At 35.6% G+C, this 18,725-nt stretch overlaps 3 protein-coding genes across 6 annotated transcripts; 1 reads left to right on the forward strand and 2 right to left on the reverse strand.

The window, feature by feature from the left end:
- Positions 1-2,685: 2,685 nt before the first annotated feature.
- Positions 2,686-12,731, reverse strand: LOC141646889 (poly [ADP-ribose] polymerase 2-like). Of its 4 annotated transcripts, none has more exons than XM_074454877.1 (18): positions 12,415-12,731; positions 10,449-10,742; positions 9,701-9,840; positions 9,441-9,522; positions 8,545-8,762; positions 8,053-8,170; positions 7,633-7,688; positions 7,242-7,315; positions 6,757-6,803; positions 6,260-6,309; positions 5,170-5,235; positions 4,988-5,068; positions 4,812-4,910; positions 4,524-4,599; positions 4,258-4,436; positions 3,802-3,875; positions 3,222-3,315; positions 2,686-3,095 (listed from the first exon to the last, which is right to left on the reverse strand). In XM_074454877.1, the coding sequence occupies exons 2-18, from the start codon at positions 10,738-10,740 to the stop codon at positions 2,982-2,984; spliced, it is 1,860 nt and encodes a 619-aa protein (XP_074310978.1). In that variant the 5' UTR covers positions 10,741-10,742; positions 12,415-12,731; the 3' UTR covers positions 2,686-2,981. The 4 variants fall into 4 exon arrangements, with proteins under 4 accessions (XP_074310978.1, XP_074310980.1, XP_074310977.1 ...); XM_074454879.1 differs by having other exon boundaries at positions 9,701-9,825; positions 12,415-12,650; XM_074454876.1 differs by having other exon boundaries at positions 10,449-10,764; positions 12,415-12,641.
- A 1,295-nt stretch (positions 12,732-14,026) lies between these two features.
- LOC141646546 (NAC domain-containing protein 101-like) lies at positions 14,027-14,494 on the forward strand. Its single transcript, XM_074454417.1, has one exon. It carries the CDS (start codon positions 14,027-14,029, stop codon positions 14,492-14,494), a length of 468 nt encoding a protein of 155 aa, XP_074310518.1.
- A 454-nt stretch (positions 14,495-14,948) lies between these two features.
- Positions 14,949-18,502, reverse strand: LOC141646898 (uncharacterized). The gene is made up of 2 exons (XM_074454889.1): positions 18,215-18,502; positions 14,949-16,236 (listed from the first exon to the last, which is right to left on the reverse strand). Exon 2 carries the CDS (start codon positions 16,221-16,223, stop codon positions 15,180-15,182), a length of 1,044 nt encoding a protein of 347 aa, XP_074310990.1. The 5' UTR covers positions 16,224-16,236; positions 18,215-18,502; the 3' UTR covers positions 14,949-15,179.
- Positions 18,503-18,725: the final 223 nt, after the last annotated feature.

Consider the following 18,725-nt stretch of genomic DNA (forward strand, 5'->3'; position numbering starts at 1 on the left):
TACAGTCCTCCTGGAGAACATAAGAATTTTTCTTTTTTCATATAGAGTTTTATGTAACATTACACAAATTCTCATTTAAAACAGATATATTATACGGAGTATGTGTTTTAAATTTAAGACGGATTAAATAATAACAAAAACACAATAAGTTGCTTAGAAATTGTCAAAAAAATTGTCTTTAACTATCATGTAGTAATATTTAACCCATTTTATAATTTAAGACGAATATTTCATCCTATAAGCAAAACTTACATGTTTTAAACGTCGGAGGATACACTGTTTACGGACATTTACGACATTTTTGTGAGTCACGAACACCTTAATTAAACCAGTTAGGGTCATAGGGCAAAAGGCTCTCCTTGACTAGAAGGGGCAACACTTAAATATTGTTGTGATTGGTCCTTGAATAATGATTCATGAAAAAGTAGATAAATTATTTGATTGGCTGCTCGAATGCTTGTGGAGTATGAATTCAAATAGACGTATATTAGTTGTGGTTTCATTTTAATTTTGAAAAGTCACTTAATAACAAAATTTGATCATAAGTAGGGTGCAAATAAAGATAATTTGATTTTTACTATCGAGATTATACATAAATCGTTTTACGCAAGTTTAGTGTAAAATCAGTTAGATCCTGTTTTTTCCGGCTAATAGGAGTTGAACTGGACTGAATGTAACTGAATGAGGTTGAAGTAAGAGTTAATGTGAAGAGATAAACTGAATTGAACTGAACTGAATGAACCTGAATAGAGCCGAGCTGAAATTAAGGCAGAAAAAATAGGGCCTTGTTTTTTTTTGCTAACGAGGAATATCTCCCATTAGCAGCCTAGGCTGATACACCTTTGAGAGATTAAACCCCGAGAGATACGCGACAACACGATAAGCAGACACTCTCTTTTAACAGACCCCAAAGGTCCCCGTGCAATAATCGCATACTGCCCATACAGGAAGTCGAACCCAGAACCTCACAATTCATACCATTGCATGCTTTAAGGGTGACCTGCGCTCCATTGCACTCACAACACTTACTCCACTGCACTCAGCACTTGAAAACAGGGCCTTATTGTTTCACTTAAATGTAAGGGACAGGTGGTTACCAATTATCTTTATGTAGCTATTTAGGTAATATAAATTCTTGTATAAAACGGTTTAACACAAATTTTATTGTAAAATCAAGTGATATTCTTCTCAAATAACTTTCACCCACACCATGCTTTACAAATTACAACAAGGGCATCATTGTTTTTATGAGTGATAAACACTAAAAACCCATTTTACATAAGACTTATTCAGTAGATAAATACAACGAGGTTTTAAGTAAGCTTATAACTTAAAACAGGTCAAATAACATATCATTTGCATATATATATAAGACAAAAACAAGATAACAGATATTAGCAAACAAGTGGTATACTATTTAACTCTTTTTATCTTAAAGCGGACATATCAGTCTTAAAAGAGACTTATCATATAATACTACTCGTATAAGTTGTTGGGCTTGTTATACAGTATGCCTTTATAAGTCCACAAATTCCTATAAGTCGTCTTCTCGATATTTGATTTGATTTTTAGTTTAATCATACTTTTGGAGTGAGTGGCGCATGCACATGTATTCATGCATCATGCTTACATCCAACTATACTTTCGTATATTTTAACTTTTTAAGAGCATTTTCAATGATATACTTGCTACTGGCTTACCTTTGCCACATAAGATTTTCAAGTGAGAATATTTTTAAGTTACAAACTACTGTACAATGATAAGCTGCTAGCTTAATGTTGTGGCTTAAATGCACCATGTCAACTACCTTCCACAACACCCTTTTAATTAAGGGTTATGATAAATACAACCGAATAATGAGTTGTATTTTAGAAACTAAAAAAGGAAATAAATACTTAATATATGCATTAATTGTATTGATTTATATGTAACTTATTCTCTAATTTCTAAATTAATACCAAATTTGGAAGGATATTAAATGCTTAAATACAACCCATTGGGTTGTATATAGCATTTCTCTTTAATTAATACATTTACTTATTTTACCTAGAAAAAAAAAATTAAAAATATTCTAGTGTTGTTTTAATTGGTAGATTTTTTTCTTATAGACCCATTTGAGCTACTAGCTCCATGGAGCTCTTAATTTCAATGGATTTCTTATTTCAATTTAAGTTAAGATATGTAAAGTCTTTCAAGAAAGAAGTCAGGTGGTAAGGTAAGTTTAGTTGCAACTAGCTTACCTTTGGCACATCAAATGTTAAGCTACAACTACCAAACTTGTACAATGGTTTAGCTTTGTTTATACTAGCTTGATTGAACCCAACTAATTTCTTATTGGTTGTTTTTTTTAGTGGGACCACTTAAGCTACTAGTCTAATGAAACTAGTTCTTTCAACCCAAGAATCATCTTTATTATCTCCAATGGTTTAGCCACTAAATTTTGCAATTTTAAGAAATGCAAAGCAGTTCCTGCCTAAACCATCAGTCTTTTTTAATGGTTAAGCAAAGAACTTAAAACTTTTTTATTTATAAGCAAGTCCTTTTGCTTAACCGGGGATGCTCTAACAAGCCGTCTCTATTTCTTTTCCCCTCCATTACAATATTGCGACGGGATAAAACCATGATTATTGACGGTATAACTAAAATTAGATCGACTAAAGTAATACTAATAGACAGCATCAGCAGTTAATATCATAAACATAATTTTATTGCAATTAAGACAGTTTCGATGTTGATGTAATTCGAACCTAACCGAATAACTTAGCTATCTAGTGACATCTAATATAATACATATCTATAAATTAACGCGCCACTCAACAAGTCGGGGAGTAACAATGGAGATCATTTAACGCGAAACCATGAAGATAGAAGCTATACAAAAAATACTTCACGGAATCACGGGGATGGCTAATTGCTAATCATCCAGAAAAGTGTGAACTTCTCGGTACATTTGTAGTAGCACCCATTGTTGATAGCCTTCCCTATCTTAGTCTTGGGTGGTTGTAATTAACCTGAACAACATAACGCATCCTCACTTGATCTTCGTTGTACACTACATACTCGTTATAAGATTTTATAGCAGCAGCGGAACCCACCTGTTCATGATTAACACAAACGAACTGTAACGTCAGAAGGATTACCAATAAACAAAAAAAAAAAAAAAAAATTCACGAGCGTGAAAGATTTAAGCTTAAAATGGGGAACTAGCGGCTTTGATAAACCTTAGTCGTTGTAACTGCCTTTCCCGTGGGAAAAATAACGCCATCTTCTAGCTCCTTGTACTCGGATGGTGCTGTTGAACCAACCGCTTTTACACTGCCAACCAAGATAGATATATAAGGTCTGTAATTTACTACTCCGTATGAATTAAGGACAATTTCAGGAATACATATCCTAGACATTGCATTTTTTTGTATGTATATCAAGCAAATCTAGAGAATAAATTCAGGAATACGAACCTCATGAAAAGAAAAACACAGGTTAACTAATACTCAGTATGGAGTATTTGTTTTCGTTTTGGGACATAATCTACTAAATTAAAATGACTAGTAAAATACTTAGTTTTTCTGTCATGAAGTCGTAGATGGTCGTCAAGTGTTTGGGTGTGTAGGCTATGATTCTATGTGTCACTTTGGAAAAATCTCTCTGTTTCCTTGCAGCTAATGTTATTTCGACTCCTCGTTTAAAAGAGCCAACGTGTTTGACATGACGGTGTAGAATAAAGGTATGGAAATAGTATCCAAGTAAGCATAGATTACAAGTTCCCGTCTTAATAATAAGGGTATGGAAAAAGATTAACACCTTAGGTGCCCCCCTAAATTATTTGCACTGTAACGTTGTTGGCCTTGAAGCACCCACATTTCACCCAGAACCACCTGCATGAACAGTGAAAAATGCACCATAAGCGTATACTCCATCTCGGATACAAAGAGAAAGTATCCATATGGAAACATAAACTTGAACTTTACTCACAAGTCACAACTTACTCGAACCCACTTGCTCTTAAATAGTTCCCTTTAACTTTGTTGGTCAATGGACATAAACTTTGTCTACTCATTTCGCAAATTTATGTACATTAGATATTTAGATACTCCCTGCATCTTTTCCATTTAGCGCAATGAGGCGAAATGGAAAGATGGACGAATTATGTAACCATTGTATATTGGTCAACCCAATCAAGTAGAACTAAATAAATAAGATAGACGATGTATACATACATAAATAAATTACTAAAATTATTTAGTAATACGGTAATACCTCACATAAAAGTAAAATTGCAGTTCCAGCACTCGCAACAGAACTAGGATCCCCTGGCCGTGTTGTTACGTTACGTGGGTAGCAGTACATTGCACTCTTGTCAAACATGTCAGCAAAATAGAGACCTCTACCAAAGGAAGCGCCTGTCAAGGGCACTTCTTTTGGAGCTATGCGCAACCCTGTATATGGGACGTCAATACGGAACCATAAGTTCTGAGGTCCAGAAAAAAGTGATAACTTCCTCATATGGAATCTTTTATATTTACCTTGAGATAATATGCCCAACCAATTTGTTAGTCGCGAACCATGCCACAACATCATTCTATTCTTTACACGAGCATACTGCCAGAAAAGTGTGAGCATGTACAATTGATTAAAACACAAATTCTCAAGTAACACAGTCACAAAATATTTTCATCAACTGTAGGTTTCACAATTTCTATATGTATGAGTCTCAAATAAACTGTTCGGTTAAAGTTTAAAATAGCCCTTCAAAATTTCCCAAAACAAAGATAAGTATTCAAAGAAGTACGAAATGCTCAAGTCCATGATACCTTTCTGAGACGCTCATTCTCTCCCTCCTTTGACACCCTAAATATCTGAACAATTTCTGCCCTTGTATTTAATGCTGTATTCTTCATATAATTTTCAATCTGACATAAGAAGGTCAGCCAATCAATAATTTCAAATTTTCGTCACTCATTCAGGACAGCAAGCAAAAACTACGTACCATTTCATATTCCCCTGATGTAGCTCCAACTGGAGCCAATCCACAACGAAGTAACAGATATTGGGAATGCATAACATCTACCTACAAACACATAAAAACTCGAGTGACTCTTTTGTGTCCACACGAGAGGGAAATTCTCGATTTTAAGAAAAATATCCCAGCAATGATCACCAACAACTAACCGGTTGTCCAGCTGCACACCTGCTTAACAATTTCGATGCATTCTCGATCTCACCTAGTGATTCAACCTAGGTAATCAACGAAAAGCAGTGTCATGACTGTCGCCTACTAAACTAATAGAAGTACATAACAGATAATTTGTAAACAACCTGTGTTACTCAGACACGTGTCGACATGTCAGACACGGCTATTTGGGGTGAATTTCCTGTTTTGTGGTCTAAATTGAAGTGTCGAAGTGTCGTGTCGTGTCTGACACGCGACACGGCAGTTAAGTTAAGTGTCGGAGTAACATAGCAAACAACAAGAAAGCCTTAGGTCTCAAAATATGAGGTGGTAGAACAAGTTTGAAGTACATAGAAGAGGAAAGAAAAGAGTAAACAAAGATAAAAGCGAAAGTGAAAGAAAGGAATGGAAGAGAGAAAAAATTTAAATAGAGAAGAATTGAAAACTATAGGTTTGAAAAATAGGAAAAATAAAAACATTATGTTGATACATAATGTTCTCCATCACTCCTCTCAGATCTTTGCTTCCCCTCACTCCCATTGCCGTACTAACCCACAATCCCCCTAATAGAAAACAAGAAGATACAAATGCATAGTTAAATCAACAAGTCTCCTATAGGACCGTCCAATAGTATAGGGCGAACCCAAAAAAGAAGAAAAAACCAAACTTAACTCTTTAACATATTAAATTCTTGATCTTATTTTTATAACTCGATATCTTACAATGAACACAAACATATTCAAATATGCATGTTATCAATTTAAAATATTACTCCCTCCTATTCAGCCTATACTTCCCCTTTCATTATAATACTCCTCATATATATTAGAGAAAAGGGAACTATAGACTGAATAGGATTGAGTAGGTTTTTAAAAAGCAGTTCTCATTTTTTTTGTTTATTAAGCAATTTTATTGGTCCTATTATTAATGGGCTAGTCTTGTTATATAATACGGAGTATAAGGTCTTAGAGAACAATTTGTGTAGTTAAATATAGAAGTAAAATACAAATTCCTAGAATACTAGGTACACAAAAAAAAAAAAAAAAAAAAAAAAAAATTGACTGTCACAAATAAAAATCTAAAACTTACCATTTCCAATTTGCTTCTCAATTTTTCTCGCGTGTCAATAATAAATTGACCTGAAAATCAACATAATCAACTGAGTTGGAAATCGTAGAGCAGTAGAAATATAAAGTAGGAAGTTTCTAATATGCAAGGCACTATAACTTCAGGTGCATTTGCCTTGGAGCGAATGCTTAGGATCTAGGCCAACATAATAACCATTCAGCCAATGTACAGCTACGTGTGTGTATCACAACGAATGTAGCAACAGTTGCAATGTTTTTGCTTACAAAGTAACATTTTGTGAAATGAGCTATGTGTAGTATTATTCAAATGTATAAGTAGAATGTCAAGACTTTAGAATACTAGACAATGCCTCACTAGCATAGTTGAAGGGACCAAAAGAGTAGCATAATTGCAAACCTTGCAATTCTGCTAAATTTAAAACTAGGGGCAAGGGAGTGAGCAACTACTGAACAACGAGGACAAATTTGCTTTGAGGTCAATTAACCAAAATAACTTACGCATGCTTTTATCACCAAAAACATGGGGAATGATTGTGTAAAATTCCCTGCAAGGAAAAAAATTGTTAGTATAAAAAGCTTGAGAAAAAGAAAATGAAAAGACAGCAGACACTCAGAAACTGTATATTTGTATTCAAAGTGCTGCAAGAAAAATCTAAGCTTCTGAAGTTTGGAAACAATCAAGTATCTACGAAGAAGCAACAGAATAAGCTTATGTCCTCCATTGAAAATATACCTCATTGTCCTCATAACAAACCAGTGAGTCTTGTATCATACGGTCTCACATGGACCAACCCATATCATTACATATTTTCTTTTAATTTCAGTCTCATATAAGTCTTCGTGTTGATAAGAACTCGAAAAAAAAGAGGTAAGCAATTCAGAGGTAAGGTAACTGATATAACACTACGCAGTATCAATTACCAGGTCAACTGTTTGATTTTTCAAAGCAATAGAAAGTGCACAAGTTACAAAATATAACTCACCCACTTAATTCTTCGAGCAGTTTTCTGTTAGATTCGCCCATGACCTCAGCAATAAGCGCGAGTACCTCATACGCCTTCACAATACATAAGGTCAAGAAGATATATCCAGTGTCAAAATGGAGCACCAGATAAAGTTCTAGAAGATATGCTATGCAAGATTACTTGTTTTAGATTAATAATTTATCACTCAGGGAAATCAGTGAATAGATGCTAATATCAGAGTAATGAATATGTTGCTCCCTCTCAGTGAAAATTGCCAAACATGACAACTGTGACATAGGCGTCAACAGAAGCCGAATCTAATCAATTTCTAAGCTAGCATGAAGGTCTATCTGCAAAAGACTTTACAAAAAAAAAAAAGGATAATGTATACATGAAAACTTCAATATACCTTCATAATTGTCGACTTGCTTAAGTTTTGAAGAGGTAACTTCTGAGCATCATATCCTGGATCATAAAATGTAATGTATATAAGCAGAAAATAAAGGCTTTGAATCATTTGTGTTTTTAGAAAACACCCATATCTGAACTGTACTCATAATTCAGGCTACTTGCCTATGCCCTAGCCCCTAAGGCCTAATTTATGCATCATTTAGCGTATCCTATGACATCATACATGAATAATAAAATATCTATGTAGGTACTGGATTTGTTAAGTGCATTCACAATATCAAAAATTATAGCACACATGATGACTTAATTCTCTCCTTAACCAACTTGTCGACTCCAATAAAGAGTAATATGGGCTGATATAATAGGGTTTGCATCAAGAAAAACCGGAGTCCAGGAATTGTGACTGAAGGAGACTGACCTATATCTGTCATCTGCTGCGTCATTACGGAAAAGTTGCAGATAAGAGACATGAACCTTTCAACAACGGGACCGTATGTTCCATATCCAGCAGGCGGAAGAGATAACTGTCCTTGGTCCTGAAAAAAATTACAAGTTTTTAAAAACAATCAAGCCTGTAGTATTCAATTTTATACAAAAAGAAGTAAACTTAAGCATGAGACAAGCTTTGAATATTGCTTGATAGTCATTGTAACTTCAAAACTAAGTTATAAGGATGTACGGAAATAAACCTGGCTGAACAAGCATTTTCATTTAAAAAGATGTAATTCTAATAATAAACCTGGCTGTACAAGCATTTTCAATCAGAAAGAAGTAATTCTAATAAATCTGGATAAGTTTTTTTTTAAGGTGTTAACCAACAAAGTTGAGCACAAATATTTGGCTATAGAAATTGCAAAAAAAAAAAAAAGAGATGTTTAAAGCATAAAGGAGTGGGACGCTCAATGGGTACCTTTCTCCGATAATTCATTTTCAACCATGTATAGCTTTTTGGAAAAGAAACAAAATTTTCTCGATCGGACCAATGATTTTTAGTCTTCGAAAAGAAGATCTCCTCAAACTGTTGAATAGCAATGAAAGAGGAATGAGGTCCAGAAAGCTTAATTTCGCCATCCTCACCTACTATTCCCCATCTATTGTACACCATGTATGAGTCAGCATTGTTGGCTTCTGCAGTTGCACAAAAACATGTATATATAATAGCATTACAGCCATAGTACAAGCTTAACAAACATGCACAGCTACGGAATTTTGAAAAATATTAGTTGTGCATACATACATATGGCTACCTTCAACACAGAACGATTGACACCATTTGACTTCAGCGGTCAGGTCAAACCACGTAAACTTTGGATAATTATTTTAATAGCGTATAAAAGGTAGGAAAAAATCGGCACTAATAAAAAATAACACTAAAGTTGTGGTGAACTGAACAAGATGAACTGTATATCTTTCACAATACTTCTACAGATAATTCCAAAAATTATGGTAAAATACCATATCACCTCATTCACCTTTGTCATTGATAGCCCGAGGACAACTTATACCCACAGTTAAAAGGAGTTTCACCCTAAACATGAATGCTCAGGGAGGATCATTCACATAATTACATATATTGTTCTTTCTTTTTCTAATTGTAAAATTCCCTGCAATCGTCCTTTCCATGCTTGACATATTTAATGTTTTCTCCATGTAAGATCGTGTTTTCTAATACAATTCCCATCCTTTTAGTTTCTAATATGTATCCAGTGCAAATCAAAATGATCATTGCATAAATAAAACTGTTTTATCAATGGATTATAAAAGCGAAGCCCCAAAGCATGTATCTACATAAATAGTTTAACTTACTCAGAACTTGAATCACATAGAAAACATTGGTATTGTTCTCAATGTTTGTTTGTGTCAGCATGGCGTCATAGACTGCACCTTCCTAGCATCAACGAAACAACAATAATTAGTATTAAGAATTTCCAAACCTAAGGTGTTTTTCTCAATTCTCTTTTTCTCCTCTCTGTTTTATACAAAGTTTTTTTTACCAGTTGTATATGCCTTTGTACATAGCATTGTAAAACACTAGATAAGTATCAGTTAAAAAAGACAAATTTTACCACTTCTATAACATGGTAAGTGTTTTTGACGTCGTCTGGAACACATTGATCCGGCAAAGCTGGAGCTTTCTCGGTCTTAATCACCGACTTTAGCTTCTTAGAAACTTGGATTTCTTCTTTACAATCTGCTTTCACGGATGCTACACCATGAAGGCAACCATCCAAGATATTACATACAGTTGATTAAAAATTACAAGGGAGTTTTCGAAGCCTTTTGCCAAAGTAATTTAAAAATATGAAATGCGACTAACATGGTTCCAATGTGATATAACCTTTCTACATGTGACTGAGTTTTCGTTATTATTGCCTCCTTTCTCACTCAAGCCATAAACTCACTCTGTCCTAAGTTATTATTATACAGTGGTACTGGTACAGTACGCTTGAGAAACAGTCTCCGTGTGTTACTATCATACAGTAGTATGATTGATAAACACTCAGGCGATATACACAGTATATCCTAAGTTACACTATACAGTAAGTTGCTACTACAGAGACAAGGCTGAGTACATTCGACCCCTTATTCCCCTTACCCCGCAATTTCCGGTATAGTTGTTATCGTTGATGATCTTGTGATCTAAAATTATACTTCCTGTGAATTTCTTGCATACTCCCAAAGTGAATGGGACCATATGCGATTCACAACTTCTTTAACAAGTCTATAAAAAATGAGATCTTGATACTGTTTCTTTAAGCTAATCACCATCCAATGGGGAAAACTCAACCAAAAAAATGAATGGTGAAATAGTACCTTGCTCATTAGCCGGAGCTGCATTTTGAAAGATTGTAGCATTTGAACAAGAACCCTCGTTAGCATTGCCTCTCTTTGTCTTCTCGTTGTCATCATTAATATATACATACGAATCTACATCTATAATTTCTGGTCCTGAATATGAGCTCGTGTCTACCACATTCACATTCACATTCACATTCACATTCTGTATAATACCATCAAAATCCAAGTCTATAACTTCCACCGCTTGTTTCATTTTCCCAACAGCCTTACCGACTGCATAAGAATCCACGTCGATAACTTCCCCCATGCCTGCCATCTTCAGTAGTTTTGCCTGAGCAAAATGACACATCCCATTACAGAGAGGTACATAAACTAGTAAACTGTTCAAATGGATATACTGCATTAACTAGTAAGTATGGGTTCAACTTTCAATTAAGAGAATTAGCACTTAATTAGTCAACTCGTTTGTACAGAAGTAGATACAAATATTTATCAGAACTTAACCCAACAGCGGTCACGTTTTTACCTTAGGCACTTCATTGACTAAGAAATACTTAATCTTAATTAATCAAACTTAGCTAGGCATCCAATATCAAATGTCCTGACACACAGTTAAAAACTGTTTGATACGAATAATATACAAACATCTGCAGTCTTAATTTTGTACATGAAACACAGGGACAGTAAAATAGGCTCAAATGTATAAAATGCAAACAATCAATGATAGTTTCTTCACGAATCACAACCAGTCACAAACGCTAACCAGGATGTCACTGCAATGATTTTGACAAGATTTCTTGGCAAAAAGTTTCCAACTTGAAAAGTTTTGATTACAAAAAGCCACCTTTCCGTGCTCTAATTACAAATAAACAGCTTTATTAAGATAATTTGTTTAATCCAACAAAAGCTATAATGCCCTGAAGTTCTATGCAATGTTGTCCAGTTTGCCACACTCTATGTTCCGCAATCTTCTACTCTATCCCTTATTTTCTACACTAAAGTTTGGCACAACTCGAAATGGGGTGAGCTTAGCTCCACCTCTAAACGAGGATGAATGAACTAGAGCCGGGTTTTGACCGAACAGGTTCCGAGATTATATCAAGTTGACTCTGCTCCTTTACACCCTTATACTGAGTTATTAAACCTTAAAAAGCTAGTCTCTTTATATGTAAATTCCTTTCTTTTACAGAATTAGAATGAAACCGTTGGCATACAAATTATGCATAAGGCTAAAGCTGAACAAAGCGTCTTGCTAGTGACGAGCTAATCCCGTCACAAGCTGAAGACATCTCACAAAAAGGGAGAGGGAACAAGGTGGGGCACCCCCATGTGCTTCCCCACTCACCTCTTAATGGGTATTTTGTGAGAGGAAATGATATATCGCCGTCTTCAATGAGATTTTGTGAAAGCTGAAATCTTTGCATTCAAAAATAACTCTTGTAATTCTAAACCTAAATCACTTTTCAATTTCATACAAATAACAGACGCTAAACTAAATAGCAATTGTCGACTATTCAGGTTCAGTTCAATTTAGTTCACATAGTTTCAGTCCAAAAGAACGGAGACTGAATTGAATTGGACCTATTTCTAACTTAATTCAGTTCAATTCAGTTCACGTCAATAAGTTCCGTCTACTTAAAATAGTTTCAGTCCAAAAGAATGAGACTTCACTGAATTAAACCGCCATGATCAATCAATCCACAACAACCAAAATCATACTGTAATGCTCAGGTAACCACATAAATCAAATTAATAGCAATTGCCAACGAAAAATTTCAGTTCAGTTCAATTCAGTTCAAGTCTTCGGTTCACGTCAATAGGTTTCGTTTACTTCATATAGTTTCAGTCCAAAAGAACGAGGCCTAATTGAATTAAAACCGTCATGGCGCCATGATCAATCATCTTCTAATGTTCCAAGTAACCACAGCAATCAATAACACAATTACAATAAAAAAAAAAAATCAAAAATTGAGGAATTTACCTTAGAATTGAGTCGAAATTCGACGAAAAATCGTTAATGATCAAATTCCTCCTTTGTTTTCGAAATTGTTTAAACGCTAATAATAATCAAGTACAGTTATAATCAATGAACTACAGTTTTATAATTTAAAACCCTAATTGCAAACCCAATTGACGAATTAGGGTTCATAAATTGGGGGTTTTTGAAGCTGAAAAGCAAAAGTTTGTGTTTTTGGAAGTTTGAGTGACAAGTTGGGAAACCAATCATACGCTTCTTTATATAGGGAGACTTTAAGGAAAATATTGAGTGGAAGATATGTTAGATAATTTAGCCTTTCCATAAAATTACTCAAATAACCAATGTTGGTTGGCACTGGTAATATGGGGCTGCGCTTGGTAGGGAGGTCTGCGGATCGATCCCCCCACAACTGCGATTGAGAGGGGTTTAAATACCGTAATCCTTGGACACGCCCCGAAATCCGGATTAGTCGGCCCAATGTGGTTCGGATTACCGGATGATTTAGACCAAAAAATCGAGAATTCTAATTATTTTTGAATGTTTGATATAGCAAATAGTCAAGTGTTACCTTGTAACTAGTTAATTAGGTTCCTCTAACTGGAACGGCGGACAACGATAAAAATGATAGTAATGTGAAGGTGATGCACTATGAATGCAATAAGTACTTTTCCTTCCCGGTGACATGTATATCCGTCACAAGTTTGTGACAGGTCAAATATCATTCACATGGTTAGATTAAACAAAAATCAGAGTGTCTATATTAGGGCTGATTTAGGTACTCTAATTTTTGTCCAATCTAACCATGTGAGTGACACTATTATTATAGTGTAAACAATTCCTAATATTGAGTTTCTAATATATTTTAAAGATACACTAAAACTTGGGAGAGACGGTCTCTCACTAAGTTATTGAGAGACCAATCTTTCGTACCATTTTATTTGTATTTCGTACCCCTTTTATTGTTGATTGTGACATAGTAATTTCGTACCTATTTCCATAATAAATGTACCCATTTTATCATTATCATGATTTTGTACCTATTTTATTACCTTTAGAACCACTTTTTCTTAAAATGGTACAATGGTCTCTCAATAAAGCTTATTAAGAGACCGTCTCTCAGAAGACCTACTCTTAAAGATATAATGTTCATTTACTTCATAATGTTTTTATAGTTACTCTTAAAAATCAATATATTCAGTCAATTCTGTCCGGATATAAATTAATCGGTTTTAAACCACACCGAAAACCAAAGACTGAAATTTTAAAAAATGAAGATCAAGTACCAAAGCTAAATGAATGTGGTCCAGATTGGGTCAATCAATTTTTCCAGTCCGTACCTAAAATCGGTGGATCGCCCCACACGAGGATACATACAATCATTCAAGCACAAACTTAGGAGCTAAGACTTTGAGTTGCGCTCCTATACTTAAATTAGGAAATTTGGAATTCTACTTTTGGTAAAAAAAAAAAAAAAAAAAAAAAAAAAAAAAAAAAATCATACCAAATACTATATATATACATACAACCCCTACGTTCTACATACAAAAATCATTCATACGTTTTTGTTAATTAAGCCTTCTTTCTTCCATTAAACTTTCTCCTCCAAATTATAATCATGGCTTCTAGTTTACCGATATCAAAGGTAAACCTTGTGGCGTATTTCCTCGCTACCAGGCTTAAGAAGAATGGAGCTTTACCTCCATATTACCCTCAGTTCATAGACTACGATATCTACTCTGATCACCCTTTTAATATCTTGGCTTCAACTAAACAACTGAGAGGTGCTAATGACGTCGATGAAGGCTTCTTCTTCAGTCGTCTCAACAAGACTACTCCCAACGGAACGAGGATTAATCGCTGCGTCAAAGGTCACGGAACGTGGTTACAGAAGTCCAAGACCCATCAAGTTTGTATCGGCAAGAAGAATGTCGTCGGGATGGAGAAGTACTTTAAGTTTAAGCCCGTTGATGGTGGGAGTGGTAATGGGAACGAGGATGAGTGGACGATGCATGAGTATTCTCTTGACGGAAATAATGAGATGGTGTTATGCCATATCACCAAGAAACCGGATTTTTACAGATGATGACGAAAGGAGTACGAGGGCTCAAGGACAGAATTCGACTTCAACAACACAATCGAGTCAAGTTTGATGAGTCTATGAATGTTTATTAGTTAGTTTATGGATGTTTATTAACATTATTTATGTAAGACATCAATGTTAATTTTGAGTATTTCTTAACAATATTAATTTATTTATATATACACAGTTTAGCAAAATTGTTATGTATAACAAACAAGTGTTTTCTAATCTTGAATACTTTGTTGAAAAAGAGCATGAATATACTTACAAAGACGTCGTTGCTTCGATACTTCCTGTTTTAACCGTTAATAAAACATGTTAGAAAAACTGTCGTCACATAATAGAACTGGTTTTAAAAACAAAGATGATTCGAGGTACGAAAAGAAGAATCGTCTAGAAAATAGAGCCGAGTACAATGCAGATAAATCCTCGAAAGTGCTTTCAACTATTGACACCCTTTAAAAAAAAGTAAACCCCCTGAAAATTAGACTGCCATTCTATTCATACACGAAACAGTTCGACAACGCATTTATCCCAGCAAAACAAGCAGAACCAAATTTCTACGGCTACTACTATCTATAGCTTGATCCTTACTAGCAGCGCTACAGAAGAATCCAAACAGAGGATAATAGTTTTCCGACCTTGAAACAAAGGAATTACAGTCTTCACTTTGGTGAATTGTAATGTTTTATAGCTCTCCGAGATAAATCTGTTTATCACTACTGCACGAACCAACAATAGGCTCCTTCGGGTGGAAGACACATTCGTTCACAGAGCCAGTATGACCAGGAAGCTTGTACAGAATACGACGAGATGTTGTGTCCCAAATGTAAACCATTCTATCAGAACTTCCGGCAGTGACTTTACTACCATCAGGGGACCATCCACATTTTAGCAAGTTCTTCTCAAAGTTGTGCTGGTGGCCTTCTAGGACCTTGACACATCGGTTCTGAGGGGCGTATGGGCGCATGTCCCATACGCAAAGCTTGGAATCCATGGCATTAGTCAAGAGATAAGACCCATCTGCACTAAGGGACATGCCGGTAATCATGTCTGTGTGCCCTTGAAGGGTCATTGTCACCTCGTTTTTGCGGATATCCCATACTTTGATATCGTTGTCTATTCCGCCTGTGTAGATTTTGTCGGATGCATCGGAGAAGGACACGGCCGTGATTTGGTACTTGTCTGGGAATGTCTGGATAGCGCCTCTCTGGCGCATGTCCCACAGCTTTGCAGTGCCGTCATCAGACCCGCTCACAACAAGAGGTGGGCCCCTCCTAGCCGGATGACATGAATTGACAAACGAAGAATGTTCAGCCATTTTCTTAATTTGTTTCCCAGTTTCAACGTCCCATGCCCTCACCGTCTTATCAGGGCTGGCTGAGATGATCTGGGCCCCATCAGTAGTCCAATGAAGATCAAGGATAGCATTCTTATGTCCCTTCAAAACCATGAAATTTTTGCAGTCTCCGTGGACATTCCACAAGAAAATTTCTCGATCGTGTGAACCTGATGCAACTACTGTACCTGCCGGGTTAAACTTCATGGTGTATACAGCACTTTGATGACCAGTCAATAGCATTATTGGTGATTCCAAGCTTGAAGTCCGCTGCCTTCCATTTGTACCCGGCGCCTGAGGAGCATTGTATGGTACAGCAGACCACTCCATTCCCGGCCTTGGACCAGCCACGGATAGAGCACTTTCACTATTGTTAGTAGTAGCTAGCATCATGTCTTCTGTGTAACTGTTTCAAAGCCCAAACGTATTATTGGCAAACGAAGGCAAAATATAAATACGATAAGAAAATTAAAATTGGCCAATAACAGAAGTGAAACCAGAAGGAAATCAAGTTTGCGACTGCCATTTGACAAAAAACTAATTTAAAATCATGAGCCAATTCATCATCAAAAATCCTCACATAAAAAACGTGCAATAAAAACTATGGAGTATCAAACTGGGCAGAAAGGCTCCGTTCAGATATTTTGTAAGTTGCCATTGATAGATTTGTCGAGAACATCTTATCACAGCATCCATTCTAACAAATACTTTTCTCGATTTTAAATGACTAGTCTATTAATGAAAACAGATCTAGATTCCAACACCGACATAGAATGAGCTGCAAACCTAGAAACTTGGACTAGTCAATGCAAGGGCCAGACTACAAGGATCCAAATGAAGAACCAGATAGCTTAACAAAGGAAATATTTCCTGAAGATAATTAGTAAATGCCCATAAATGGATATGAAAGTTCCATCGATCTTAAACCACTGTTAACCTCAAGAGTATCTAACTATAGTCAAACTTAGTTCCATATAAATCTTCTCACCATTGTGCCCCGTCTAGATCATACACATGAATCAAGCCCTCGTTCAATGTTCATTCATAAACACATAGGAGAGCAATACTAAAAAGGTCGACATATATCCAGTAAAAAAATTAAAACCTCCTTCAATTGGAGCAAGATATGAAAGGGAAGAAGAGAGAGGAGGAGTTTCTTTTCTTTACCGCCCCCCCCACAGCCCAACCTTTCCTGACCATGAAAGTCCATATATATTTCAATGAAGATATGATCGTTACTCGACGCCCTTGACTCAGTGGTTTAGTATAAGTATTCACACACAAGATTAGGCATTCAAATCTTAGCCCCCTTAATTTTTTTATGCATGTAATAGAAAGAGAAGTCAATAGTTCTTAAGTGAACAACAGCAAGAAAAGAGAGAGGAATAAATCAAACAGAGATAACCCCAAATGGGTATCTAAAACTACAAATATATGTTTGATTTCAATAGCCTCCAAAATATAGGCCGATCTAACTTCTAGTCTGGAAATCCAACTTTTTGGTTAAACAAGACTACAACTAGAAAACAGGTATAATTGGTCATTATGATATATAGACAATCACTTAAACTGCTTGAGTACTACTTATTGCCTAATTTTCCCAGTAACGTTCTCGCCCTATAGCTGCTAACACACTCATCATTCGACTCGCAGTAAGTTACCTAGTCGCACCATCAGTCGTCAATAAGTTTGCAACGAAAGCTTAACCCACATACAGTCACTTCTTATCCAGCCTGATATTAAAACCACAAAGGTATCCCAAAAAGAGACCGAACTGTAATATCTCTCTTCATTTCTCCATCACAAATCACAGTACCTCGATATCCCCCTCATCCCTCCCACATTCTCGATAACCCAGAGCCCAAGAACTAACTCAAAAACCTAACTAATGTGAATTAGCAAAGTCTGGCACTCAACAAGCAGTGCGGTTCCGATCCCCTCACTGCCCCCATTCATCAAAATTCCAGCTTAATCAACTCCAATACAATCCATATTCATCGACAAACATCGAAATTCCTACAATTCCATCCTCAAAGCTTAAAGCCTTAAACCAATCAATACCTTGCACAAATATTGAACCACCCTAAAAGCATAATAACCAATATTCTCTTAATTATTCAATTCTAGGGTTTACATATACAAAATTACACATACACAGTACTTGACAAACTAAATCCAAACTTTCCACTACTCAAAAACCCTAAATATAATCAATCAATCATTCAATCAATCTCCGATATTCGTCGCCATACAAATTCACCCCCAAAATAAGTTTTCTACCCAAAATCCGCCAATTAAATTCGTATAAAACCGTCTAATAAAAGACTAAATAATTTAACTAAAGATGATTAATTACGTAATTAGAAAAAGTAGAGAGAAAATACCTGGTAAGAATGGAAGAATTTTGCAGGAAGATTTTAGAAATTTAGAGAGAGAAAGTGCGTGTTAGTCTTCAGGGATCCAAACCTGTTCTCTACTGGTTCGGAACTTCGGACCAATCTTAAATGGGCTACGGTAAACGGGTCAATTGGGTTGGGTTGGGTTGGTTTGGGTTGTAATCGGATCAATTCAAGTTCTGATCGTTTTATTTCGTAAGTATTTAGGTTGGCCGGCTTGTGTAGGATTTAAATCTGTTCGACTTAATTTCAACCTTCATTCGACTCGCTTTAGGCTTCAGCTATATTCAGCTCTATTCAGCTTTATGTAATCCAAAAAACACAGTTGCTATTGCAATTAAGTTATTTAGGGATAATGATTAGTATGCATTAGTAAACGTTTTAAACCAAAAAATTGGATGGAGTCGAGTTAATTTGGGTTTCTTGAATTTTCTCTGGTATTAGTGTTTGTACAATTGTACCTATATGTTAAGCCCCAAAATATCCCGTTTCGTAGTTT

This window comes from Silene latifolia, chromosome 3 (assembly GCF_048544455.1).
Source record: "Silene latifolia isolate original U9 population chromosome 3, ASM4854445v1, whole genome shotgun sequence".
Lineage (NCBI taxonomy): Eukaryota > Viridiplantae > Streptophyta > Magnoliopsida > Caryophyllales > Caryophyllaceae > Silene > Silene latifolia.